General features: G+C 38.8%; 2 protein-coding genes across 7 annotated transcripts in view; both read left to right on the top strand.

The window, feature by feature from the left end:
• Window positions 1-5,318: 5,318 nt before the first annotated feature.
• sike1 (suppressor of IKBKE 1) lies at window positions 5,319-11,107 on the top strand. Its single transcript, XM_023831377.2, has 6 exons — window positions 5,319-5,466; window positions 6,643-6,846; window positions 7,100-7,205; window positions 7,491-7,633; window positions 9,534-9,647; window positions 9,925-11,107. Exons 2-6 carry the CDS (start codon window positions 6,685-6,687, stop codon window positions 10,081-10,083), a joined length of 684 nt encoding a protein of 227 aa, XP_023687145.1. The 5' UTR covers window positions 5,319-5,466; window positions 6,643-6,684; the 3' UTR covers window positions 10,084-11,107.
• A 968-nt stretch (window positions 11,108-12,075) lies between these two features.
• The window catches only part of csde1 (cold shock domain containing E1, RNA-binding), a 35,191-nt gene continuing 25,125 nt past the window's right edge, over window positions 12,076-22,141 (top strand). For all 6 annotated transcript variants that reach the window (XM_072702219.1, XM_072702216.1, XM_072702215.1 and 3 more), the window contains exon 1: window positions 12,076-12,173. The gene's annotated coding sequence lies outside the window, so the exon portion shown is untranslated. The remainder of the gene's footprint in view (window positions 12,174-22,141) is intronic.

Raw genomic sequence — 22,141 nt, 5'->3', positions numbered from 1 at the left:
CATAACTATGCACAAATGTATGACTGATGGCTGAAAAAGTGATTCAGATACCTGTTTGCTTGTAACGAGATTTGTATCACCAGTTCGGTGTTTTGTACTTTCCGTATCTGTATTATCATAGGAAACCGTGCATCATAATGTTTTAATAGAACTGGATTATGCTTGAAAGGGCACAACGACATCATTGTCAGCAATAATTGATAAATGATCATCTTAAAAAAATACACAAATATCGAAAACACATCCAATATTTTTGCATGAATGGTTTAACTTAAAACCAGCATAGAAAGACGTAGAAATGACAGAGAAACTGTCTAACTACAAAGTAGCGGGTTGCGTGATGATTGAAATCAGCGCACGACAGGGTGACCGTTGAGGAGCTGAATTTCCCGGGACACCAGCCCAGGAAGAGCGATTCAGCATAGTAGCGTGTTTAAAGCGTAATGCCACAGGAGGGCGCAGTTTGAAATTTGTTTTGCATACTCTCTCACACAAGTGGGGGCACATGCGTCACTATATATGCTCTCCAGAGCTCCACTTGAGAATGGTATTTAATCACTGCCGGCGCCCCTCAGAAGGCGACGCCCTAGGCGGTCGCCTATAGCATTGACCAGTGCTGCCAGGAGTGGCATTAAAACCCAGCCAATAACAGGACCTAAGCCACATTATAAGTAAGTAAGAGAAATTACACCTGACTAGCATTCAAGAATGAAAAACTCATTCAATGAGCACATCTCTCATGATTTTGTTACCTATACATATATAAGACTAATCAACAATGAAAATGCAAAGGCTTAAAACCATTAGTTTAAAAGGGGGATAGAAATGGAAGAGCTGTTACAAGTTGCTATCTTGAGACAGTCCCAGTGGATGGATCATGCAGGTAAAGCAACACACTTAAAAGAAAAAGTATTTCTGAAAATGATGTTGTGTATTCCCAAACGCCTTGGAAAGTATTTCAAACTCTCCCTAATTAATTTACGTAGGGAGAAACTGACGTTGACTCTGGTTATTTATTAAATTAGCAAATGTCGAAATATCCAAAGTATTCTATAGTAACACTCCGCTCCACGGACCACAGACAGTATCAGGGTAATGACTCTCATTAGTCATGATTACCTCTGTCTTTTTCCCGTTTTTCCTCTACTTCTTCTTTATCTTTCCCTGTCACCAGAGGGCTTCGGTCTTTTTGACATGATAATGTCTATTTTAATTAGATATTAGTAATTATATCACGATGTCACGCGGATGTGTGATACGGAAGGTCAGCGGGCAAATGAAGAAATACCTATTATTTATCAAGATTTATTTAATGAGCTTTTTATTATTTCTTAATAATAGCGTGGAATAGTATTAGTAAAGAAACATAGTAAAAAAAAATTTTTATCATTTTACTCATACTTCCCTTTCTAGCCTTTGTGGTGCCCTATACTATACTGCCTATGCCATGACCCTGCCCTTCTATTATCTGTTATTAAACAAGCGGAACAAAGTCTGCTGGCTGATTTATTTACAGTAATTTACATTAACGGAATGCCTGTCTTGCTGATTTCGTGGTCGAATGTTTCAATAGAATGGGTCTATCAAGCGAAAGACAAATATCTTAAACAATACAACTGAAGACGTAAACAGGAATTGTAATTTATAGTCGAAAAGTATTGGATTTATCTTTTGATCTCAAGCGCAAATGTCTTCAGTGTATAGCAAAAACAAATGGATTAGCCTTGCCGCAGAAGACTGAAGTTGGCTGCTCCTTATTCTAAATTTCTGTTCCACTTCAAATATGTCGAGGCGAACTACAATGACGCACCTGTAGGGGGAGACATTTACCGAGGAGCATTTGATTTTCGATTCGCATTTATTTATAATAATATAATTATAATTGATACTTTATTGAGTCTTGGGTTGATATCTTTTTATCACCTCTCTTGGCCTACATATTGGTACAATAGCCTAATATATAGCCTACAGCATGGTATGTTTACAGAAACAGCATTTGTGCATCTGATTAGAAAATGAGATAAACATCATCATCATCTTCAACAACAACAAAACATCCCCTATTTGATATCCAAATTATGAATTTCGGTCTGTCTAGCCAATAGCTGATTTTGTAGATGAAAAACATAATGGCTCTTTTTAATCTTATAAACACCCTGTAGCATTGTACAGAACTGCTCTTTATGCACATTTTCTTACATCCATTCAATATTATATGCAACATGAAATTGATAAGCTGTAGGCTATTTGGTCAAACAGAAATTTCATATTTCATACATGCAGCCTCTAAAAAACATGCTTCAGTATGACAGCAAATTAAGTCTGAAATTAACCATTTGTTACGTGTCTGGCCAAAGGTATTTTTCACCATCAAATCAGTCTGGCAACCATGTTCATGCAGATACTAGTTGATGTTATTTAACAAATTTAAAACAAATTAAGTGTTAAATAAGTTGAAATTTTTGAGCCACTGAAAACACACTTTCACAGTTCACAGCTTTTACATTATAATTTTAGAAGCTGGGTTCCCCTGTATAGAGTGAAATAGAGGTGGTCGGCAGCTTCACAGTGCAATATTCAGCAAACATATTTTAACATCTAAAACATGACTAACAAATATATACACAGTAAACATACAAAAGTTCACTTCTTCTGTTTTCTCCATAGCACCACAAAAATCACAATGAATACTACTATTCTTATCCACCTGCAAAAGAAGTTAATTTCTCTTTAATCTTTTAGTTTTTTTTGTTGGCATTCAAGAGCAGTTGCTTCTCAAAATTGGCATCATCAAGTCTATTTCTTCTGGGCCTAAGTATCTGACCACCAATGCTGAGAAGCCTCTCCACTGGAGACTGTTACTAGACGGAAGTGTGCTGTTGTATTTTATGGCAGCTGAATGTATTCCCCAAACCCATCTGTGGTTGGTGCATCCAAATACAGTAAGTGTCCACTTCTGTTTTTCTAAGGTTCTGTGGGTTTTGGTTAAACTTGAAGAAAGATGCTGCTGTGTGTTTATTGCCAGTGATACCACTGGACTGAAATCGATCAGAGCTTCGTGCTTCTGAGTCATCAAAGTTAACAGTTTCAAATTCATGTTTCAACATTGCTCTGTACAGTTTCTCCTCCTCCTCCACCCAGTGCACTCATCCAACAGGCCATTCAGATCACTGCGCAGTTGCACAATGGTTGGAGCCAAGTATCCAGGGAAGACATTGTTCTCTCCCTGGAGGATGTTTAGTGCAAATGCTAAGGGCCTCATTGCATCCACAAACAAGTGTATAAAGCTAATTTGCTCTGCAGAAAACCGGCGAAAACCAAACTGATCACACACAGTGTGCAGGATAAGGTTGTCATACAGGAATGGCAGTGCCAGCAGCCTCACTGTTATCTGCCCTAGGAGTTAACTTTGCTAAGTGAGACAGTCGATGCATAGCAAGATACACAGAGTTCCATCGTGTATCATTTGGAAACACAAAGCTGATCCCAAGCTTTTCCTCAACAAAATCTGATGCTTTAGAAAGTTTAGAGCTTCATTTAACCCTGTTCCACAAAGCAGATGCCTTTGCAAAAACAGCCATTGACAGTCTTTGGCAATGAGATTTAAGGTGTGAGCCATGCACCTTCTGCGACTGGGAAGACGGGGATCTGTAAATGCTGAGAGAGGCTTAGGCTCCATGTCATCATCTATGTCCGAACACTCGCTAGCAGCAGGAGGAGGATCGGTAGATCCTGGTTCATCAGTTAATCCAACGTCATTGTTAAGATAATAATGCCTTGTCCACAGCAGACCAGAAATCTGCTGTTGTACACATAGTATCAACTTCAGCAAGTTCAGCTATTAAATCAATAATATTCTCCATGAATGCATTACTCAGCATTTTCTATACCTGCTTTCTTGAGGGCACATGTCTGGATGGCAGCAAACCAGTCACCAATTTGCTGAATGATGGCGTTTCGACTGTACTTAAAGGCTGCAGGTCGCCCATAATATAGTTCAGGACAAGCTGAGTCAGTGCAGTGTGTAGGAGATACTAGGAAGGGTACTTATGGGAAAATTCTGTTTGTTGACTACAGCTCAGCATTATATATGATAATTCCTGAGTATTTTAACCCCAATGCCAATCTTCCTTCAAAAAAAAAAAACAAAAAGTCAAGCCCCAGGTAAACTTCACTAAGCTCCTGATCTTTTCAATAGCTAGAAACTCTCCTGTTCCAGTACCTTGGTGCTAACATTACGCAGGAACTGTCCCGGTCCTGTCATACTAAGATGCTGGTGAAGAAGGCCTGCCAGCGTTTATATCACCTCAGACGCCTCAGGGACTTCAAACAGCCTGGTTCAGGAACTGCACCATACAGGATAGGAGAGCTCTGCACCATTCGCACCAAGCACCCTTGCCTGCAGTCCATATACGGCAAGCAGTGCTGGACCAAGGCCAGGAACACAGTGAAGGACCCCAGCCTCCCAAACAATGCACTCTTTTCTCTCTTGCGGTCAGGGAAGCACCTCCACGCCCTGAAGACCAATACAGACAGAAAGAGGAGGAACTTCTTCCTGCGTGCCTAGGACTGACTTGGTGGTCAATCACCCCCAACCCTCATTACAATCTTATTTATTAATTCCAGGAATATCTCTGCCTGTTGCTGCACTGCTTTATTATTGCTTTAGTATTTGCACATACTACCGCACATCTGTCCCTTATGACATCTGTACCCCCCAGCTGTTAGATTTGTACGTGTAATTTCTTATCTAACTCTGCCTAACCCTGCTACATCTGTATCCCACTGTTTTTATATCAGACTGTTGTGAAACAACATTTCACTGCGAGTCGTACTGTGTATGATTGGTATGTGAGAAATAAAATTTGAATTTTGATTTGCTAATCAACATTGTCTGACAGCAAGAACATAAGTACAGTACCAGGTATCTGTTTCCTTTTTTAGTAAATGTTCCTGGGTATGCATTTGATAATTAGGCTATTCACCTCTGATTCACAACTGTGAATACTTTTATCAAATGAAATCGGTACAGTTCGAAGGTACGCATATATTCGATTTGATACAATTCAGATACTTAGGAAGTAGTGTCGTTGTTTATATTGTCCACCAGATGTCATACGACATGGGGTTCAGAGGCTACCAATCTGAACTTTCTGGTTCAAATGCATCAGGGCTTCGGAAAGCTTCGTTTCGGTCATTCGTGATACCTCGTCCTTAAACTTGAGTTAAATTCCATCCATTAAAGATATTTTTCAAGGTGTAGCTAAGTAAATTGCAAAAGATTTGTTTGACGGGGATAAACTAGAGGAAACAGACAACACCCGTGTGCCTAAAAATGACGTGATGTCGTAATGAAACATACGCCGTAAAACGAAGTTCACGCATGCGTAAAATAGTGCGCGTGCGCACTGCAAATCAAACAAGGGACGCGGATCTGGTAGTGACAAGAAGCTGACATCAAACCAGGTAAGATAGATTTTTTAAACTGCCTGATTCCCCGATTGTGTCTGTCGGGCAGATTTCTTAGTAACGCTGTGACTATATAATATAATGACGAAAAGTCAATCGCATGTTTAACGGGACAGATAAAAGTTAGGACTGTCGTTGCAAGTAGTACGTGGATGTCTTCATACATGAATTACTTTTTGTTTTCCTCCTTTTAGAAACTATCGATTATACATTGGCTCTTTCGGTGTATCACCTTTATGAAATTTCGAGGAATATGACTCTGGGATTAACGACTCTAATCAGCTCGAGCAAATGCAGTTAAAAATATATATATGTGAAATTTGTGAAAATAACTGAGTATTGTGTTTAGCTAGCACCTGTACATACATGTCAGAAATATTTGGTGGTGGTGGTGGTAGTAGTAGTAGTAGTTGTTATAATAATAATAATAATTATTATTATTATAATAATTAATTGGTGTAAATGTAAATTATCGACCCAATTTTACCAGTATAATTTCCTTAGTACCTTAGTAATTTCATGGATTTACATGGACTCCTTTTGTAACCATTCCGAATTTAAGGCGTTCGGTTCTGGGGCAAGAGTTGTACTTTATGTATTTATCTTCTTTGAAACCTTTGTGATGTTCGTATTAAACGATATGTTATATTGGCTTATTAATTACATTTATGAAGCGACGGTCGTAACAAACCAAAAACTAACACGTAACGCTGTAGTAGTCCGTGGTTTTAGGTTGTTTACCTCTCTGTTCCGCTTTCCAGTTATCTTTGAGGCTCCTGCGCACGTTGCTGTATTAATGCACTCTTACCAGCACTGAGATCGATTACTTCTGTTGTACTGAGTTATGTAAGCAGACAAGTTACTTGATGGATTCTTTTAATTGTAATTGTACAAATATGCAACGAAATTGTAAAGTGGCTTGATGCATATTCGTGAATTGTTAATGAATTACTTTATTATCACACATCTATTTAGCAGCCGGGATAGAACTGAGACGTTGTCATTTGCACAGGTACATTGTACAAGTACATTGTAATTTCCATACAGTCTGGGTACGCATGGAGGAGGCATCGCAAACCTGCATATAAGGTTCCCATGTGGTTGGTTACATTCACAGCAATACCCAGTGTAGCTGTATATGCTGCCACTGCCTTTTTATTCTGCTCTCTCTAGGACAGAGAGAGTATTGACGTGCTGCTGTGATCGAATCCTGGCATGATGTCATGCACACTGGAGAAGGTGTTGGTTGATGCCCGAACCCTGCTGGAGCGGCTGAAAGAGCATGACATGGCAGCGGAGGGCCTGATTGAACAGTCAGGGACGCTGAGCCAGAGAGTTCAGAGTATGAGGGAAGTGGGCAGTGAGCTTCCTGACAAGGTGGGTTAGTCATCATACTGGCTGGATGACTTTTTTTTAGAGAGAGATATAACCAGAAGTGAAATATCTTGATTATACATAATTCACAGTTTCACCTTTATTTATTGATAGAAATGGTATTGTCCAGGTCTTCAGAAGTATCTTCCACCACTGACTTTAATAATTTGCTGCAGTGGCATTTGCCACTGCTCAGTAGAGGGTGCTGTAGTGTCACAAACACTTGCTGTAAGGTCTTCATTATGCTCTGTTCCAGCATCCAGAGGACAGTGCACAGCTGAAGGAACTGTCTAAGTACAAACCCCATATCCTGCTCACTCAGGAGAACACTCAGATCAAGGAGCTGCAGCAGGAGAATAGAGGTGGGCAAAATATTTACTATTAGCATTCTCCTGTATTCACGTTTCCATTCTTTTCCTTCATCACGTTGCTCCTTAATAGGTTTTTCCTAATTCATATTTTGTGTAATAATATGAATGTCTTGTATAGTACCTGCTGAAAGTTTGAAATTTATGCATGTAGTCTGTAGATTGTTACTTTTTTTTTATTGGGTCATTACTGACAGTGAATTACTTAAAAAAGTAATCATTAAGTAGAGGCTGAATCGGTATATTGTGTGTGTGTGTATGTGTGCATTCATCCCACAGAGCTGTGGCTGTCTCTAGAGGAGCACCAGTATGCACTGGAACTGATCATGGGTCACTACCGCAAGCAAATGCTGCAGCTGATTGCCAGCCACAAAGAACTTGACACAAGGCCCGTCCTTAGCCTGCACCAGGACCATGCTAAGGTCATAATCTCTTAAGATATTATACACCAGGCCTTTGTGATCATGTACAAAGTTATTTCCTAATTACTTTAAGATCCTGCTGCCTTTTTGTCAGATACAGGTGTTTTTTTTTGTTTGTTTTTTTAAAGAAAAATTCACCAAAGGTAGGCAAAACAGAATATTTGCAAAGCTTGACTGGATGAAAACTGGGCTCAAGATTGGATGAAGAAACACCAACAACCTCCAGTATGCTGATGACACTACATTTATGGGAGAAAATTAAGTCTATCTGCGGACACTTAAGGAAGGTTAAAGAACAGTGAAATGTGAAGAAAACGTTTTGAAGAAATCTGAGGTTATAGATGCTTTTGTCAATTTCAAATGTCAACGGATTCAAAGGAACAAAGGATTCAGCAGTCAAGAAATATTTTGCAAATTTGCAGTTGGCACAACTGCAATAAACCACGTAGAAGCATTGACATCTCTGAGAGTAAAGATCAGAAATGTTCAGGATATGTACTTGGTGTGATGGACAAAGAAGAGCAGGAGGAGGAAAAAATTGCACAGGAAGAGAACTTTGGTGCCACCAAGATTATAAGGATACCAAGGACAGTAAGGAAGACAGTTGGGTTCTTAAGCAAATCAAGCTTGAATTATTGGATTAAAGTTTATTTTGAGTTCATTATGAAAAGACCCACAATGGCTGGATTCCGTCATCACAATGAACAATGGGAAGCCTAAACGACAATTCTTGAAGAATACTATTCATGTGGTCTCCTGGACTAGACATCAGCTTCACAACTAACACCCAAAAACAACTAAAAATTTAATTCAATTGACTGTAGCCTAGCAAATATACATACAGATCTTATTTAATTTCATGCGTAGAGTTAGTCAGTTTCCTCATACACATGTCTACTTCTGAGTAAAGCTGAGTAAAGCTGCAGTCTATTTAAACACTTAAATTCTTGATTCTCGTGTTTGCCTTTAGTTGATGTTTGTCTTTAAAAGTCTACTAAACTTTTGTTAAGACATTTGAGTGTATCAGCAAAGATGCTGGTTGAATATTTTCATTATATATTTAGTTTAATTTACTTTTCATTGTTATATGGATAACTCAGAACTACCAGAAGTCTGTAATTAAAAAGATTAATAGGGTAACCTGGAATTTGACTATGCTAAATAGTATATTTAAGCACCCCTAACTAACTAGGAGTAGTGGCGTTTCAACAAATCCAACGACTATTTTGATGGTCCAGAATAGTATTTTGGAAACATTTATTACATAAATGTTGTCATTTATGTTTTCATTTATTACATAAATGTTTTCATTATATGATTTCCTTTTAAGTATTTGTTCAGTACTTTAGCACTTTCTGTACTTTTTACAGTAATAGAGCTTCTTCTAACACTTATGCTGGTCAGGGTCATGGTGAACCTCATCTTTGGCATAACAGCACAATACTGGGATACACCCTAGGTCAGTGTTTCTCAACCCAATCCTCAGTGAACCCCAGCCAGTCCACATTTTTGCTTCCTCTCAGCTCCCAGCGCACCTGTACCAGCTATTCGGTGTTCCTGATTGGCTGGGAGCTGGGAGGGAGCAAAAACATGGACTGGCTGGGGTTCGCTGAGGACTGGGTTGAGAAACACTGCCCTAGGTGGTATAAAGAGTACTCATTTACTGAAATTTGTAGCACTTTTCTACATTAAATGTAAATTACAGGGAAGAGGTATTTCTAAATTCTGTAGCAGGTTAGCTGATAGTCTTTTGCCAAAGTCATAACGGACCGCTGTTTTGTCCATTTTATACCCAGCGTGCGCCTATACATGCGTTACAGTGAGATTTAATTATAATTTATTTGTTTAAAGCTGATTCACTGGGTAATGTTCAACTAGTTGTTATCTTCCTGTTGGCCAGGAGGTGCAGAGCCAATTGGAGCGAATCTGTGAGATGGGTCAGGTGATGCGGCAAGCGGTGCAGGTGGACAACCAGCACTACTACACAGTGCGGGAGCGGCTGGCTCAGTTAGAGGTGTGTCTCAACATATTTGGAATGTTTTGTACAAAAGGCTATTTTTTTCCCATTAACTCTTGCTTTTCTGTGAAACCAACCAAGTGCACAGTTATAAAAGAACTTTGAATCACTTTGTCAAATTCCAAAAACTGACTTGGATACTAGTTTTATAGAAACTGAGGATTTAAATCATACCCGTACCATTTAATAAAAACAGCCCTCAACCCAGGATCCACTTCTGGTCTTGGCATTAACCTGAATTTCTCCCCTGTGCCATGTTTGTGGTTTTGTGCAGATCGAAAACAGGGAGCTTAGAGAGCTCCTAGCCATTAGCAAAAACTCCCTAAGGCCAACCACAGAAGATGTGCCATTGACTCCTCATCATCTGGAGCCGGGGCCTGTTGCAGAAGCCCAGGTGGAAAGCGACACAGAGAGCAGAAAGCCAGAACACTGAGCAGGCCTTGGGGACCTGTTTTGCTCTCTGTGCACCTCAGGTTTAGCTCGATTATGGCTGAATTTTATTTCTGTCTTATTTCTGTTCAGTAGCTACTTCTTAAAGGTATACGACTGCAGGTTTAATGTCCACTAGCCATCCACGAGCCTCATTTTTCTGCCCACTAAGTGGCATGTGCCCAACAGAAAGGCTATGGATAACCAGTTCACATGGAATTATTTTCACTTTTACTGTAGTAGTGACTGTTTCAGTACAGTCCTATCTCTCCCTTTATTGTTTGTCTTGTAAATTTCTTTTAAATAATTTGTCATCAGTCATTTTCTTCCAGGCTGTGAAACTTCATATAATATCAAATACTAGTTGTTCCCATTTTAATGAGTTTTTGAATATAAAAATATGACAATTGGTTCTAGGAATCCTGTCAGCCTTTGTGTAGATCATCTAACATTGTTGTCTAATACATATTCTTACTGTATTGTGTGTAGGAGCCCCTCAAAAGCTGTATGAATGGTATATACATGTTGGAGTGTTGATCTGATAGTAGCTTAAAGCTTTAATTATTTTCTCCCTGTTATTGAGGTGGTCTGTAGAAGTGTCTTATATAAGTATGCTCTAGATTTTGCCTCTCCTTGTCAATATACTCTACCCTAAAACATGGAGTTTTTAAGCAGTCAGACACCACAGCTTTGTAAATAAGCCAGACAATGCTGGATAACATTGTTCTGGCAGTCAGGTTTTCTGTTCACTGAACATTGCTTAATTGGTGTAGGTGTAATGCAGATGACGTAATATAACAAGTTATGTAAGGAATATCCTTCACATATTAACTATATTTTTCATGTCAGAATTGTACCCAACAAAGATTTACTTTTACTTTTGACATACACCATCTGTTGAGTTTGTAAATAATTTATAGGGCAGCACTATGATCAAACTCAAAGGTGTGTGTGTTGCTTGTGTCGCCCAGAGATGCCATTTGGATTCTTTATTAAAGTGCAGTTGGTTACTCTTTCATAAAAAAGTGTTTGGATTGTTCTGTCACATTCTGTTTCTCGCCTTTTGCAAGACTCTTCCGTTATTTGAATATTTTGGAGTGTCTCTTCTGACATTTCCATTGTATTACTTCATATTTCTATTGTGCTTTTTTTAAAATCTCAATTTAGGTAATCCTGATGTCAGGTATACTTACTAGTGCACAACCCCACCAACTTTACCAAAACTCTTAGGGATAAGACTTCCTACAGATTGTAAGCCAAGATATCTTCTTGTTTGCAATGAGAAAGGCTATGGAATTAACACAAAAAAAAATATCTTCACGTGTGCTCAGCCTCAGCTTTGGTATGATGATCCGCCATTAATGCAGTTGCAGGTTCCGGGGAGCAGGGTATGTTTGTTGTTGCAGATTTATACGCTGCTGAAGAACCTCCAGTTGTCACATCGGGAATAAAGGAAGCATCGTTTAACTACAGCACAGGAAAATGCAAACATCGGCACAAAAAGAAAGAGAAAAAACATCAAACGTTGTATTGCTTAATTTCTTATTAATAAAATAAAAACGTGATCTTTGAAGGCTCTTCCTTCTCGCAGGAACACCAGGCAGGTCTGAGATGGAAGATATGTCCAAATATAATCATTTAAATGATATACGGGCGACCATTATTAACTTCAGTGCAACGGCTGCATCCTCACCAGTAATAATTAGTAAAATGTATCTCTTCTTGGATAAATCTGGGAAAGTGTTACAGTTCCATAAATAAGCGATTATACCTACAGGCAGTTCGACGCCACGTGTATGCGGATAGAAAGCCGCCATTAATGCACGGCATCTTCTGATTGAGGGTAAAGTGTTGTACACAATACTCGAGATACACTGTTGAGACAATCACAGCCTAAAATATACCACGAAACAGAACTTTCTTTTAAAGGAAGATATGCACTTATGTGCTTAATAGTGATCCCGCTACTGTAACAAACATGACCCAAAATGACGTAATATATGTGAAATATCGCGAGAAGACGCCATCCTCATCACTACGTAATGTGCCGTGCTGCTTATGGCGGCGCTGGTGACAGTGCTGAGAGCTGTTGGGGTGAGTTTTTGATATCTTTTTGTTGTCGAAATAGTGTTTCGACGTTCTGAAGTGATATGATTAGGGACACGGGGCTTAGGGGATCAGTTTAATTTTCTTGACAGTAATAGCTGCAGTGAAATCTTCCTTGAAAACCACGACTTGGGCGGGGGCCGTGCGCTGAATTTTTTGTTTTTTATCGTCAGAAATAATGTACACAGGCTACTGCTATGCCAAGGGTTTCTGCTTTCACATCGTGTGTCGCTATAGCACAAGAACTCGTGTTAGAGAATTTTTTAAAAAGTTGATTGGTTGGATTGCTCGCTTGTAAACTTGGCGAATAGTGGCCTGCTTGGGTAGCGAACCTAGTTGGTGGTATTATGTGCTAACCCCGCTGCCAGTTAGCCTAGTGTGTCGCATTCTTTTTCTTTGTTTCACTGGGGCTGTTTCGAGTAGTGCAGCTGTGAAAACTTACCAGTAAACTAGAGACTGTATTCAGTGTAGGAGAAATCAAATATTCTTTGTTGCATATCTTGGGATTTTTTTTAGTTATTGGCATGAGATGCATTCAAGGCAAATGTGTCAGTATTTGATCTATTTAGGTACTGTGACTTATTTGTCGTAAATTTTCACTTCTATTATGCATACTTTAGTAACAATCAAGTACGTTAACATGGCTAACTAGCAAGCAAGCTGGAAAGTACTATAAATTGGCTGCGTGAATGGAATTTCATTTTTATGTAGAGCACGAACTCATGACCTAACTGGCGACTTTATTCAAGGTGATTTTTAATGATATGATGTGATTGTAGTGTCTGTACGGTAAATGTTTGTGACTTCTTGATATAAACCATTTTATTACGGATCATACTAAGGTAACGGAACTATGTGGGAGCTAGCTGACTAGAAGAAATTGGTACCGAACCAGCGCACGCTTTAGCCGTTTATATCGAACTTTATAAAGGGCTTTAACTGATAAGTAGAAGCGACCAATTAATAACTAAATTCACTTTCTTCCCTGTCCGATCGGCAGAGAGGCAACCAATCAGCAGTGCCGGATGTGGAGGGGGCGGGCTCAGACTGCGGATGCAGTGTGGTTGCGTCACAGGCAGCTGAGCAGCACGCGCTGAGAGCAGGCATCTCCAAAGTCAGGGTCACCATCTAGAAATAGGTGGTTAGATGCGTTCGCGCCTTGGAACTAATAAGTCTATGTGTAGACTAATACGGACAATTAACTGAACTACTTCATTATTTTTATAAGTGGAAGGGCTTCTTTATACCTCCAGGTGTAGCTATCTGGTATACTTGATATTATCATTTGGTCAAGCAATGGTATAAAAACATCCTGGTTGCTTTTGAATGGTTTTAATGGTAAATGCTCATGGAACTAATTAACTGGGATAAACTAACTCAATTTAAACAATCAAGGAAGGAAGGACCCCCTCCCCCCCCCCAATTACACTAATTTTTTTTTAATTCTCTCAAACCCGCCACATGTTCTTCGAGCCCAACACAAAGGAGGAAAATAATTATGATTGTCTTGAATAGTGCATGTAGAGCTCATGCACAACAGTGGGGGTTAGATTTAGACTGACTCACTAGATAATCTTGAAAAGGAACTACCATTGAAATTGCAGAGTTTGCTAAGTTTTGTTTTCTGTAATATGGTAAAAATGTTTGTGTGACATTGATGGTCTCAACCCAGCTGACTGTCGGGGTCCATACATTGTGAGAACTGCATCTGTGAAACGTGCTGTCGATTTTAACATTACACATTGTCCCGGCCTAATGTGTGCGCGCGCGCACACACACACAAAATTCTCACAAACCGGCCACACATGTTCTGCTACCTGACATGCTTACCTGGATATTCAGTTTCAGATCTTATTGGAAGAGTGTATTTGTCTTGTTTGTCCGATAATCTAGTTCATGGTTTTAGGGGTGGTGTGTAGCTCAGTGCCCTCGTCCAGAAGGTCATGAGTTCAAATCCCACAGCTGGCAGAGTAACTTTCCTTCAGCAAGGCCCCTAACTGCAACTGCCTTCAGGTGCTAGCTGTACCATACTCCTCATATGGATGTCACTTCTGGCCAAAGCATATGCTGAATAAACGTAGAGAGATGAATAAAAAGGGGTGATGTTGGAGTGTCGTTTAATCTTCCAGATGTAACTTGATTCCAGTGTAACTTTTTTTTCATTATAGTTTTTGCTGCCAGTGGGCCTGATTCTCTGTTTTGAATGTGTATTGCAGCTAGTGATTTGTGGTGTTTTGGTTCAACATGACAGTGAGCTGGACGCAATACTTTCAATGTCCACCTCTTTTGTCGATGTCTTATGTTGATCACAACACACTACTGGAACATATTAGGATGAATGTGGAATTGGAAAAACTGTTTTCCGAAAACCCAGTAAGAATGACTAGTTCTCAAATTGACTTACCTTTAATACAGAATTGATTTTAATTTAAATTTTAAATATTTTAAGGGTACTGTTCCTTGAATTGCTGTCGCTTTAGAATTTAATGTGTTTTAATTTATTTTTGGTGGATAATTGGAATTCCTGTATTTAGACACCTGCTGTTCAGTGATGCATTTCAGTTAACCCTAACCAAACCAAGGTAAAACTTTGCATGCCTCAAAAGTACTGCCAGTTCCTGCTATGCTTAATTAGGATACATTAGCCAGTTACTTAAATGCCTTAGAAGCTAATTAAATGCGTAATGTCATGGCCTAAATTTAGGTTAGCTATGTCTTATGAGGAGTTGGGCTGGAATAAAAACCATACATGATTAGAACTGGAGCACCATAATCCAGGAGTAGAGTTGGATCAATACTAAATCTTTGAGTTGGATACTGATACTAGCTTTCACTGCATTTCATGTTGTATTTATTGTACTTAGAAACATTAGTCACCCTTTTTTAATGGACCCAGTGCAATATTTCCCATATTGGCTTCTTTCTTATACTTGGTATGAATGGTAAATTGATACTGTAAAGCATTGCCATTTAAATTTTATTGCTTTGAAATGAACAGGCCTATTTATGAATAAACCAGTCATGGAAAGTGATATGAATGAATTTGCATGCAGGGATAAGCCGATCCGTATTTATTTTTAGTTCGGATTCTGATACACAACTGCCAATACCGATACGGATTCTGATACAAGAACACTTTATTTTAATATATATTTTACTAATTAGGGCTGCAGTGATTCATCAAGTAACTCAAATTACTTAATTACAAAACATCAACCGACAATGTACTGCTCAGTGATGACTGTTTCACGTGGAGGATTATTACTGTTGCAGTGTTCTTACGCTGCAGTACGTGTAGCAGAATGGTAGAAAAAATGAGAAGTATTCAGCTGCAGCCCCCCTTCCCAGGCTCTGCCCCTTCCCAGGCTCTGCCCCTTCCCAGGCTCTGCCCCTTCCCAGGCTCTGCCCCTTCCCAGGCTCTGCCCCTTCCCAGGCTCTGCCCCTTCCCAGGCTCCGCCCCTTCCCAGGACCCGCCCCTCTCAGGCCCCTTCCGGTTCACGTGTGCACTGAACAATTCGCCATTGTCAAGCCTCGTTACTCTTATGACCCCGCATTTGCAAAACAAAAGAAAATAAAATAATCCTAATGTAACGACATTGCTTCAGTACTAATTTAATCCTGATGTAAATGTATTTCATCTATCCAGAATGAATAACGCAACAGAGAATGCGTTAGATGTTTCCAAATCATTTTAACTTTGTGAATGTTATAGCTAAGATAAAGGATTTTTGATTATTTTTTTTTGTGAATTTTTATGCATAAACAGTAAAACTTTGAACAGGAAAAAAAATACAAATCTAATTATTTTATTTTTTAATTTTAATACATTGACAATCATGAAACACAGATCGTGCACAAATATATGCGTAGCACTTTTTTTTTTTTCCCCCAATCAAGTTAAACAGATAAATGTCAGTTTGAAACTTGTGAAACTGCTAAACAACATATTTCTTGGTGGATGCGTCAACCCAAGCAGTTGGGCCCTGAGAGCGGTTGGGGCCCCCTGAGCGATGGGGCCCCTGAGCAGTGACTGTAGCTGTATATTATTGGAAAAAACCAGAGTGACAACACTCCCAAAGGGACCCATTGTAATTCCTGGCAAACTTCCAGGTCATGGGGACGGCAAATAGTTCCAAACCATTGAGATTCACGATACAGAATTCACATTCATTTTCATTGCTTACCAAGCACTTTAAGCAGTATGTTTGAAAAAATAACTGATTTTTAAAAAAAACGTTGTTTTTTTTTTTTTTTTTTAATGTACTAAATATTGTGTTTTTTTAATATCTGCTCAGCATTAACTGTTACTGTTTATTATAATTTATAGTCATGAAGAAGGTAGCTTAGCAGCTATCGAGGCTAACGTTCTCATTTCACTGATTTTGTCAGTTACTATTGATGCAGGGTAACAGTACATATTAAGCTGTTCTGGTTAGCGATGACTTCATGATTGCAGTTATCTGCACTGCTACCATTTTAATAAAACTGATTAAAATATTAGTTTACAGCTCTCCTCGTGTCACATGGTTCAGTGTGTATTTACTACCACGTTCATGGCAAAATGGCTTACATTAGCAAAATGGCAATAAATTATTTTGTGGTAAATCATTTGCCAAAAAAAGCATCTGTTTTCAAGTGTGCTTTTTAGTTGCTGCATTTGTAAAGAAAAGGTGCTTTTTTCCTTCCCCCCGCATTATTTAGTTTCCAAAATGCAAAAAAGACATCTAAAATGGGAAAGAGCTGTTGTGTGATTGATTATATAAATCAATTTAACAAGAAACAATACAGACTTCCAAAAAATAATCGAGTAAGTATGGGATGTGGGTCGGTCATATGGCCGATACCCAATCCATCTAATCGTTCTGGATCGGTGCATCTCTACTTGCGTGAATGCAAAAGATGATTTTAAGAGAAATGCTTAATGCAATAACTGCTAAATTACATCACTGTCATCAAACTTGCTGGTGCTGTTTATTAGAATGACGTTACATTGATCAGCTGGCCCGATTTTACTAATGAATAAAAAACGTCACAGGCCGTATAAAACCATAAGCTTGCAGCTGGTCCTGTGAGACATTCTCTAACTAGAGTAGCCACCTATTTCATGTTTTATGGGATTGTAAAATAAAATGCTGTGTCCTTTTTGAAGCAGTACGGGACATTTGTCCTGTATTTTCAGACCACGTGATCAGTTTCCCACTCCTTCACGGCAAATTTTATTGTTGCGGTCCCAGGTGGTGGGTGGCATTTTCACATTGAAAGTGGCAGCCCTACCTTTCTGTGGTTGAGTGTGCTGACGAATTCCCTCATTCAACTACGAAAAAAGGCTGATTGTCCAAAGCAATTATCGCCATTATTTTAACTTTTAATATTGTTATGCATTAAGCATAAGCAAGCAGTATCAGCCAAGATTGACATATTAAACAGATCTTATTTATTAAAGAAAAATCAGCCGGTTCTGATGTTAACCGATACATTGTGTTTCTCTAATTGGGATAATGGATGCTGTTTCATTAAGAACTTTTGATGTAATTTTAACAGGAAACTGGCTTATGTTACTTCATATAGTTAAATGTCTATTCTGTTCAAAAGTAACGGGTATTATTTTTAATAAGTTTTTCATGGACTTGTCTAGCTGCCTTTTAAATGGGGCCATAACTCCTTGAGCTATGTATACTTGTCTTGGAAAGGAGCGTGTGTGAAACGTCACCATTCCCTAGAACTCAAGTCCTACCCCTGAAGCCCTGGAGCTATTGGCTAATATTGCTGCACTGGCGTTCTGGGTAATGTTTCTTCTGTGTGCTCCACTTAAGGTGTCAGGGTGATTTGTGGAAAACCAGGTTGCTTTGCAGTGAATACTCTGGTTTTTCTGACCTGTCTAGTTGCTGGGTAGAGAGGAGGATGGGTAAAGAACCATTATAAGCTAAAATAGGGTTGCAAAAAATAAACAATTTTGATGATTGATCATGTGATCAGGCAATGAACTGTCAAATCAAATATAAAAATATGTTACACAAACGTGCACACACACATAGACACAGGTTTGTAATTGTATCATTGTGGGGACTTTTCAATCATTTCTATGGGGAGGACTAATCCTAAAATCCTTATTTTTTTATGATATATATTTTTTTACACACACACAGCACTTGAAAAAATTGAGACCACAGGACAGTTTTTTTTTTTTTGTTTGACTCATTTATCAATTTATCTGTGTGTTTGTGAATAATGCTGCATTCCATTTACCTTGGGGTCGGAACTAGGAATGACGTCACACACAAGTTAAGAGTTCCAGTACAGCAAGTTGAAAAAGCCAACTAACAATACCAGGGATGCTTTCAAAAAGCAAGATTTTTTTGCTTACCTGGGTAACATGTCAGATTTAATTTACCCCAGTTTAAATGGCCTTTATCTCCATTCACTTGCATTTAGCCCAGACTACCTTAAATCTGACAAGTTGTCCGCTTGAGCAAGAAATTCTGCTTACTGAAACTGGACCCAGTTCTACCCCGGTCAGTTGTTAGCCATTGTTAGCAATATCAGTGGTTAACAACACATTGCGCGATATTTTGTGAATAAAAACACTAGGCCTGGGACGATTATTCGACGTAATCGACAATGTCGATTATAAAAATGTGTCTGTGGAATTTGTCGACACGTTATGTAAAACTGCGTAAATGTTTTATGACTGCAATGCACTAAGTGATAAGCTAAACATATTGTAAGGGAAAGTACTTTATCCCCGCGAGAGCACGTTAACGCTGTCCTTTTAAGAATCGCGCAATAAAACAGTCTGCTAATAACTGAACTTTACTGTCCACTAGGCCTGGACGATATGGCAAAAATTTATATCACGATATATTTCCTAATTTTGGTCGATACGATATAATTCCGATATCGATATGGACAATATTAAAAAGCCTCAGGAAAAAACTGCCGAGGACACGCACAATGGTTGTCTGCAAACTGAATTTGCAAAGTCTATAATACCTCCAGGCTCCTCCTATTAAAATTATATAATTTTTTTTTTAAATAAAAACAGTACAAAAAAAAAAAGGTTCACTTTTTATTTGTATTTAGCCTTTACAAACAAGAAATGTGAAATAAACTATCAAATAAATAAAACTCTCAGACTCAGCTTATTAACAATAATATATTTCCCTTTAAACTAGAACAGGCTGATTATTCATATACAGTCGAACCCGGTTATGTCGCCGGCCTAGGGGGTTGCCAAAAAGCGTCGAGATAACCGATGATCGAGATAACCGAAAACCAATATGGCAGCAATATATTAGCATGTGCTTGAAATGTATTTATGTGCGTTAATAACTGAGAATGTACATGCACGGGTTTTTGGCATTGCCGCGATTTGTTTGACGCGATCGGCATGCTATAAATATGTACATACATCGGGGCCGGTTCTAGACATGCATATATGAGGGGGCAGACAGAAATGTGAAGGGGGCACATGGTGGTGACAAAGGCGGGAAAGGGGTGGGGTGGTGCTCTGGATAACTGTTTTTGTCATGTAATTGGATTGCACTTTGTCAGGCCTCTGCCCTAAGACCTGTCCAACTTGGGTGTCCCACCTGAAGGCTAAGCTTCTGCTGGTGTAGCTCTTAGGGTCACTGAGGCACACAAAGCCCCTGACCACAGTAAGGTGGCAATCCCTCAGGGGGAAAACTGAAAAGTAAAACAAAAAATAAAATAAAATATTCGTCATCAGATTAAAAACAAGACATTTACCTTAATTGGATGGCCTATATCAAACATATTTGAACCCAACAAAACACTTTTCACTATTGCCAATATTACCAAAACTAAAAAGGGTAGGCTAAGTTATGAAAAAGAAAAAATCAATTCACCGAGTCTTGAAATATAAAACTGAAAAATAGGATCGGTCAGGGTTCATTTCACTACATGTTGTACTTGTTATAACTATGTATGTGACGAATAAAGAATCTTGAAATCACAACGAACAAGTCGCTCAATGAGAATGAATGACGTAACCGACTGGCTAAGCTGCTTCTAGCGCCAAGGTGGTTCAAATGGTACGATCCACACTAGGGGTGTCTAAAATCGTTTTACATAAAATTTTCCTACAAGGTGAGGTTCCTTCTTAACATTTTTCTTGTTGTTTTTTTTTTTTTTAATACCCCCCCCAAACTGCCATTTTTGTCTATTTGGGGGGGGGTCTTGATCGGGGGGTACTGGGGGGTACAGTACCCCCCGATCAAGACCCCCCCAAATAGACAAAAATAATTCGAACCATGATCTCACTAGTCACTATGATTTTGACGAGAGAGATTGCTGTTTCCTCCAAACCTCCCGCAATCACGCAGCTCATTTCGCTTTGCCCTGCCTACTGAGAAACTGGCTCATTTGCATACTAACAGTGATTGGATGATTAGCTGGGGGGAGGGTGAGTGGGGGATCTGCCGAGTGCTGCGTGAGCCCGCGCACAAACAGAACGCGGAGGGAAAGAGCGAACAAGAAGTGAAACTTATCATCTCGTTTGTGCCTTTTTCAGTGGATTTTTCAGCTACTGTAGTAAATCTTGTCCATATTCAGTTTGTGGGTAATTATTATTTTCTTCCTCAACTTCTAAAAGTTTGATTTAAGGGGGCAGGACGTTTGCTTAAGGGGGCGTTGCCCCAGCGTAGAGCCGGCCCCGACATACATGTTGGCTAACAAAAGGCATACCACCAACTAACAGCAGAGATTTACCAGTATACAATAAAAACCACCGTCGTTTCTTGATACAAACCTTTAATTATATTCTCCAACATTGAAAACACAAAGATCGCTCACAAAATCACAAAAAACCTGCGGGGTGTACTGTAGTTCGTTTTCACAAAAAGCTAACCAGTGTCAAAATTAAATTCACGAGTCATTTCCCTCTGACGCAGCTCTGAAAAGTATCATACACGTGGTTACTATGGTTTCTTTACAAAGTCTAAAATGCTTTGTTGCTTTTGCTTTTAACAGTCTGCTTGAAAACAAATGCTTCAATATTATTTATGCTGTCTAAAAAAGTTTTACCTGGATCACGTTTCACAGCTGCGTTGTTCAGCAAATTACCATGCAAATGCGATTTGAATACGCGCTGTTTAGCACTTGTGATACATTTTTAAAAGCCGGTGAATATATATAATATTCAAATGTATATCGAAATATCGGAAATGTGTTTAAAAATCGTATCACCGTTATCGAAAAAAATTATATCGCGATATATATTGATATCGAATTATTGTCCAGCCCTACTGTCCACCTAATAATCTCTTCACGACTCGAGAGCTACAATATTTTATTTATTGGACCTGCAGCATGGTTTTCATTTACAATACAAAGTTATTCTGATGATAAGCTGGCTAGTTGTTTCACTGCTGGCACTGTTACAACTATATCAATTATAGACTGATAATTCCGATATAGTTTTGTCTAATATCGCCCGTGCCAGCAGTGCCGCACTATTTTGTAAGGCATGCACTGGCCAATCATGTAGCACTTCTCTCATAAACATGCGGCAAAAAAGGCCGCACGTGGTCTTCCAAAGTTTGGGAATACTTCAGTCATGATACGTTTTCTGCACCTCTACTGTAGCTGACGTTAATGATGCTGTTTCAGCCATTTTATATTTTCTGTTTACTTAAGAGTGAGACAAATTATCGTTTACGACTAGTCTTACACACTGTAGCCTAAATCGTTCCTTAACTATAAACTACTTTTGCTAGTATTTGTTAACATATTTCTCTAGTTATGAAATCATTCCATGTTTTAGCATCTATTTCAACATTAAAGTCAAATTAGTGTACTGAAATAATTAGGTAAAAACTATTGCAGTGATTAACCTTAAGTCTAACATAGAAATCCTATTTGCCTTTTTTGTTAATAATGCTCTAATGTTTAAGAAATGTTTTAATAAATTGAAATGTTAATGAGAATTTCAGATTTGT

The sequence above is a fragment of the Paramormyrops kingsleyae genome, chromosome 18 (genome assembly GCF_048594095.1).
Source record: "Paramormyrops kingsleyae isolate MSU_618 chromosome 18, PKINGS_0.4, whole genome shotgun sequence".
Classification (NCBI taxonomy): Eukaryota; Metazoa; Chordata; class Actinopteri; order Osteoglossiformes; family Mormyridae; genus Paramormyrops; species Paramormyrops kingsleyae.
Note: the sequence above shows the minus strand (reverse complement) of the source record. Positions and strands in the feature narration are given on the sequence as shown.

Bases quoted from the DNA above. Each gene is read 5' to 3' on its own strand.
- sike1 (XM_023831377.2), top strand. From the start codon at position 6,685: ATGATGTCATGCACACTGGAGAAGGTGTTGGTTGATGCCCGAACCCTG. The intron at 7,206-7,490 runs GTGGGCAAAATA...TTCATCCCACAG, and splicing joins GCTGCAGCAGGAGAATAGAG to AGCTGTGGCTGTCTCTAGAG. The intron at 9,648-9,924 runs GTGTGTCTCAAC...GGTTTTGTGCAG, and splicing joins AGCGGCTGGCTCAGTTAGAG to ATCGAAAACAGGGAGCTTAG.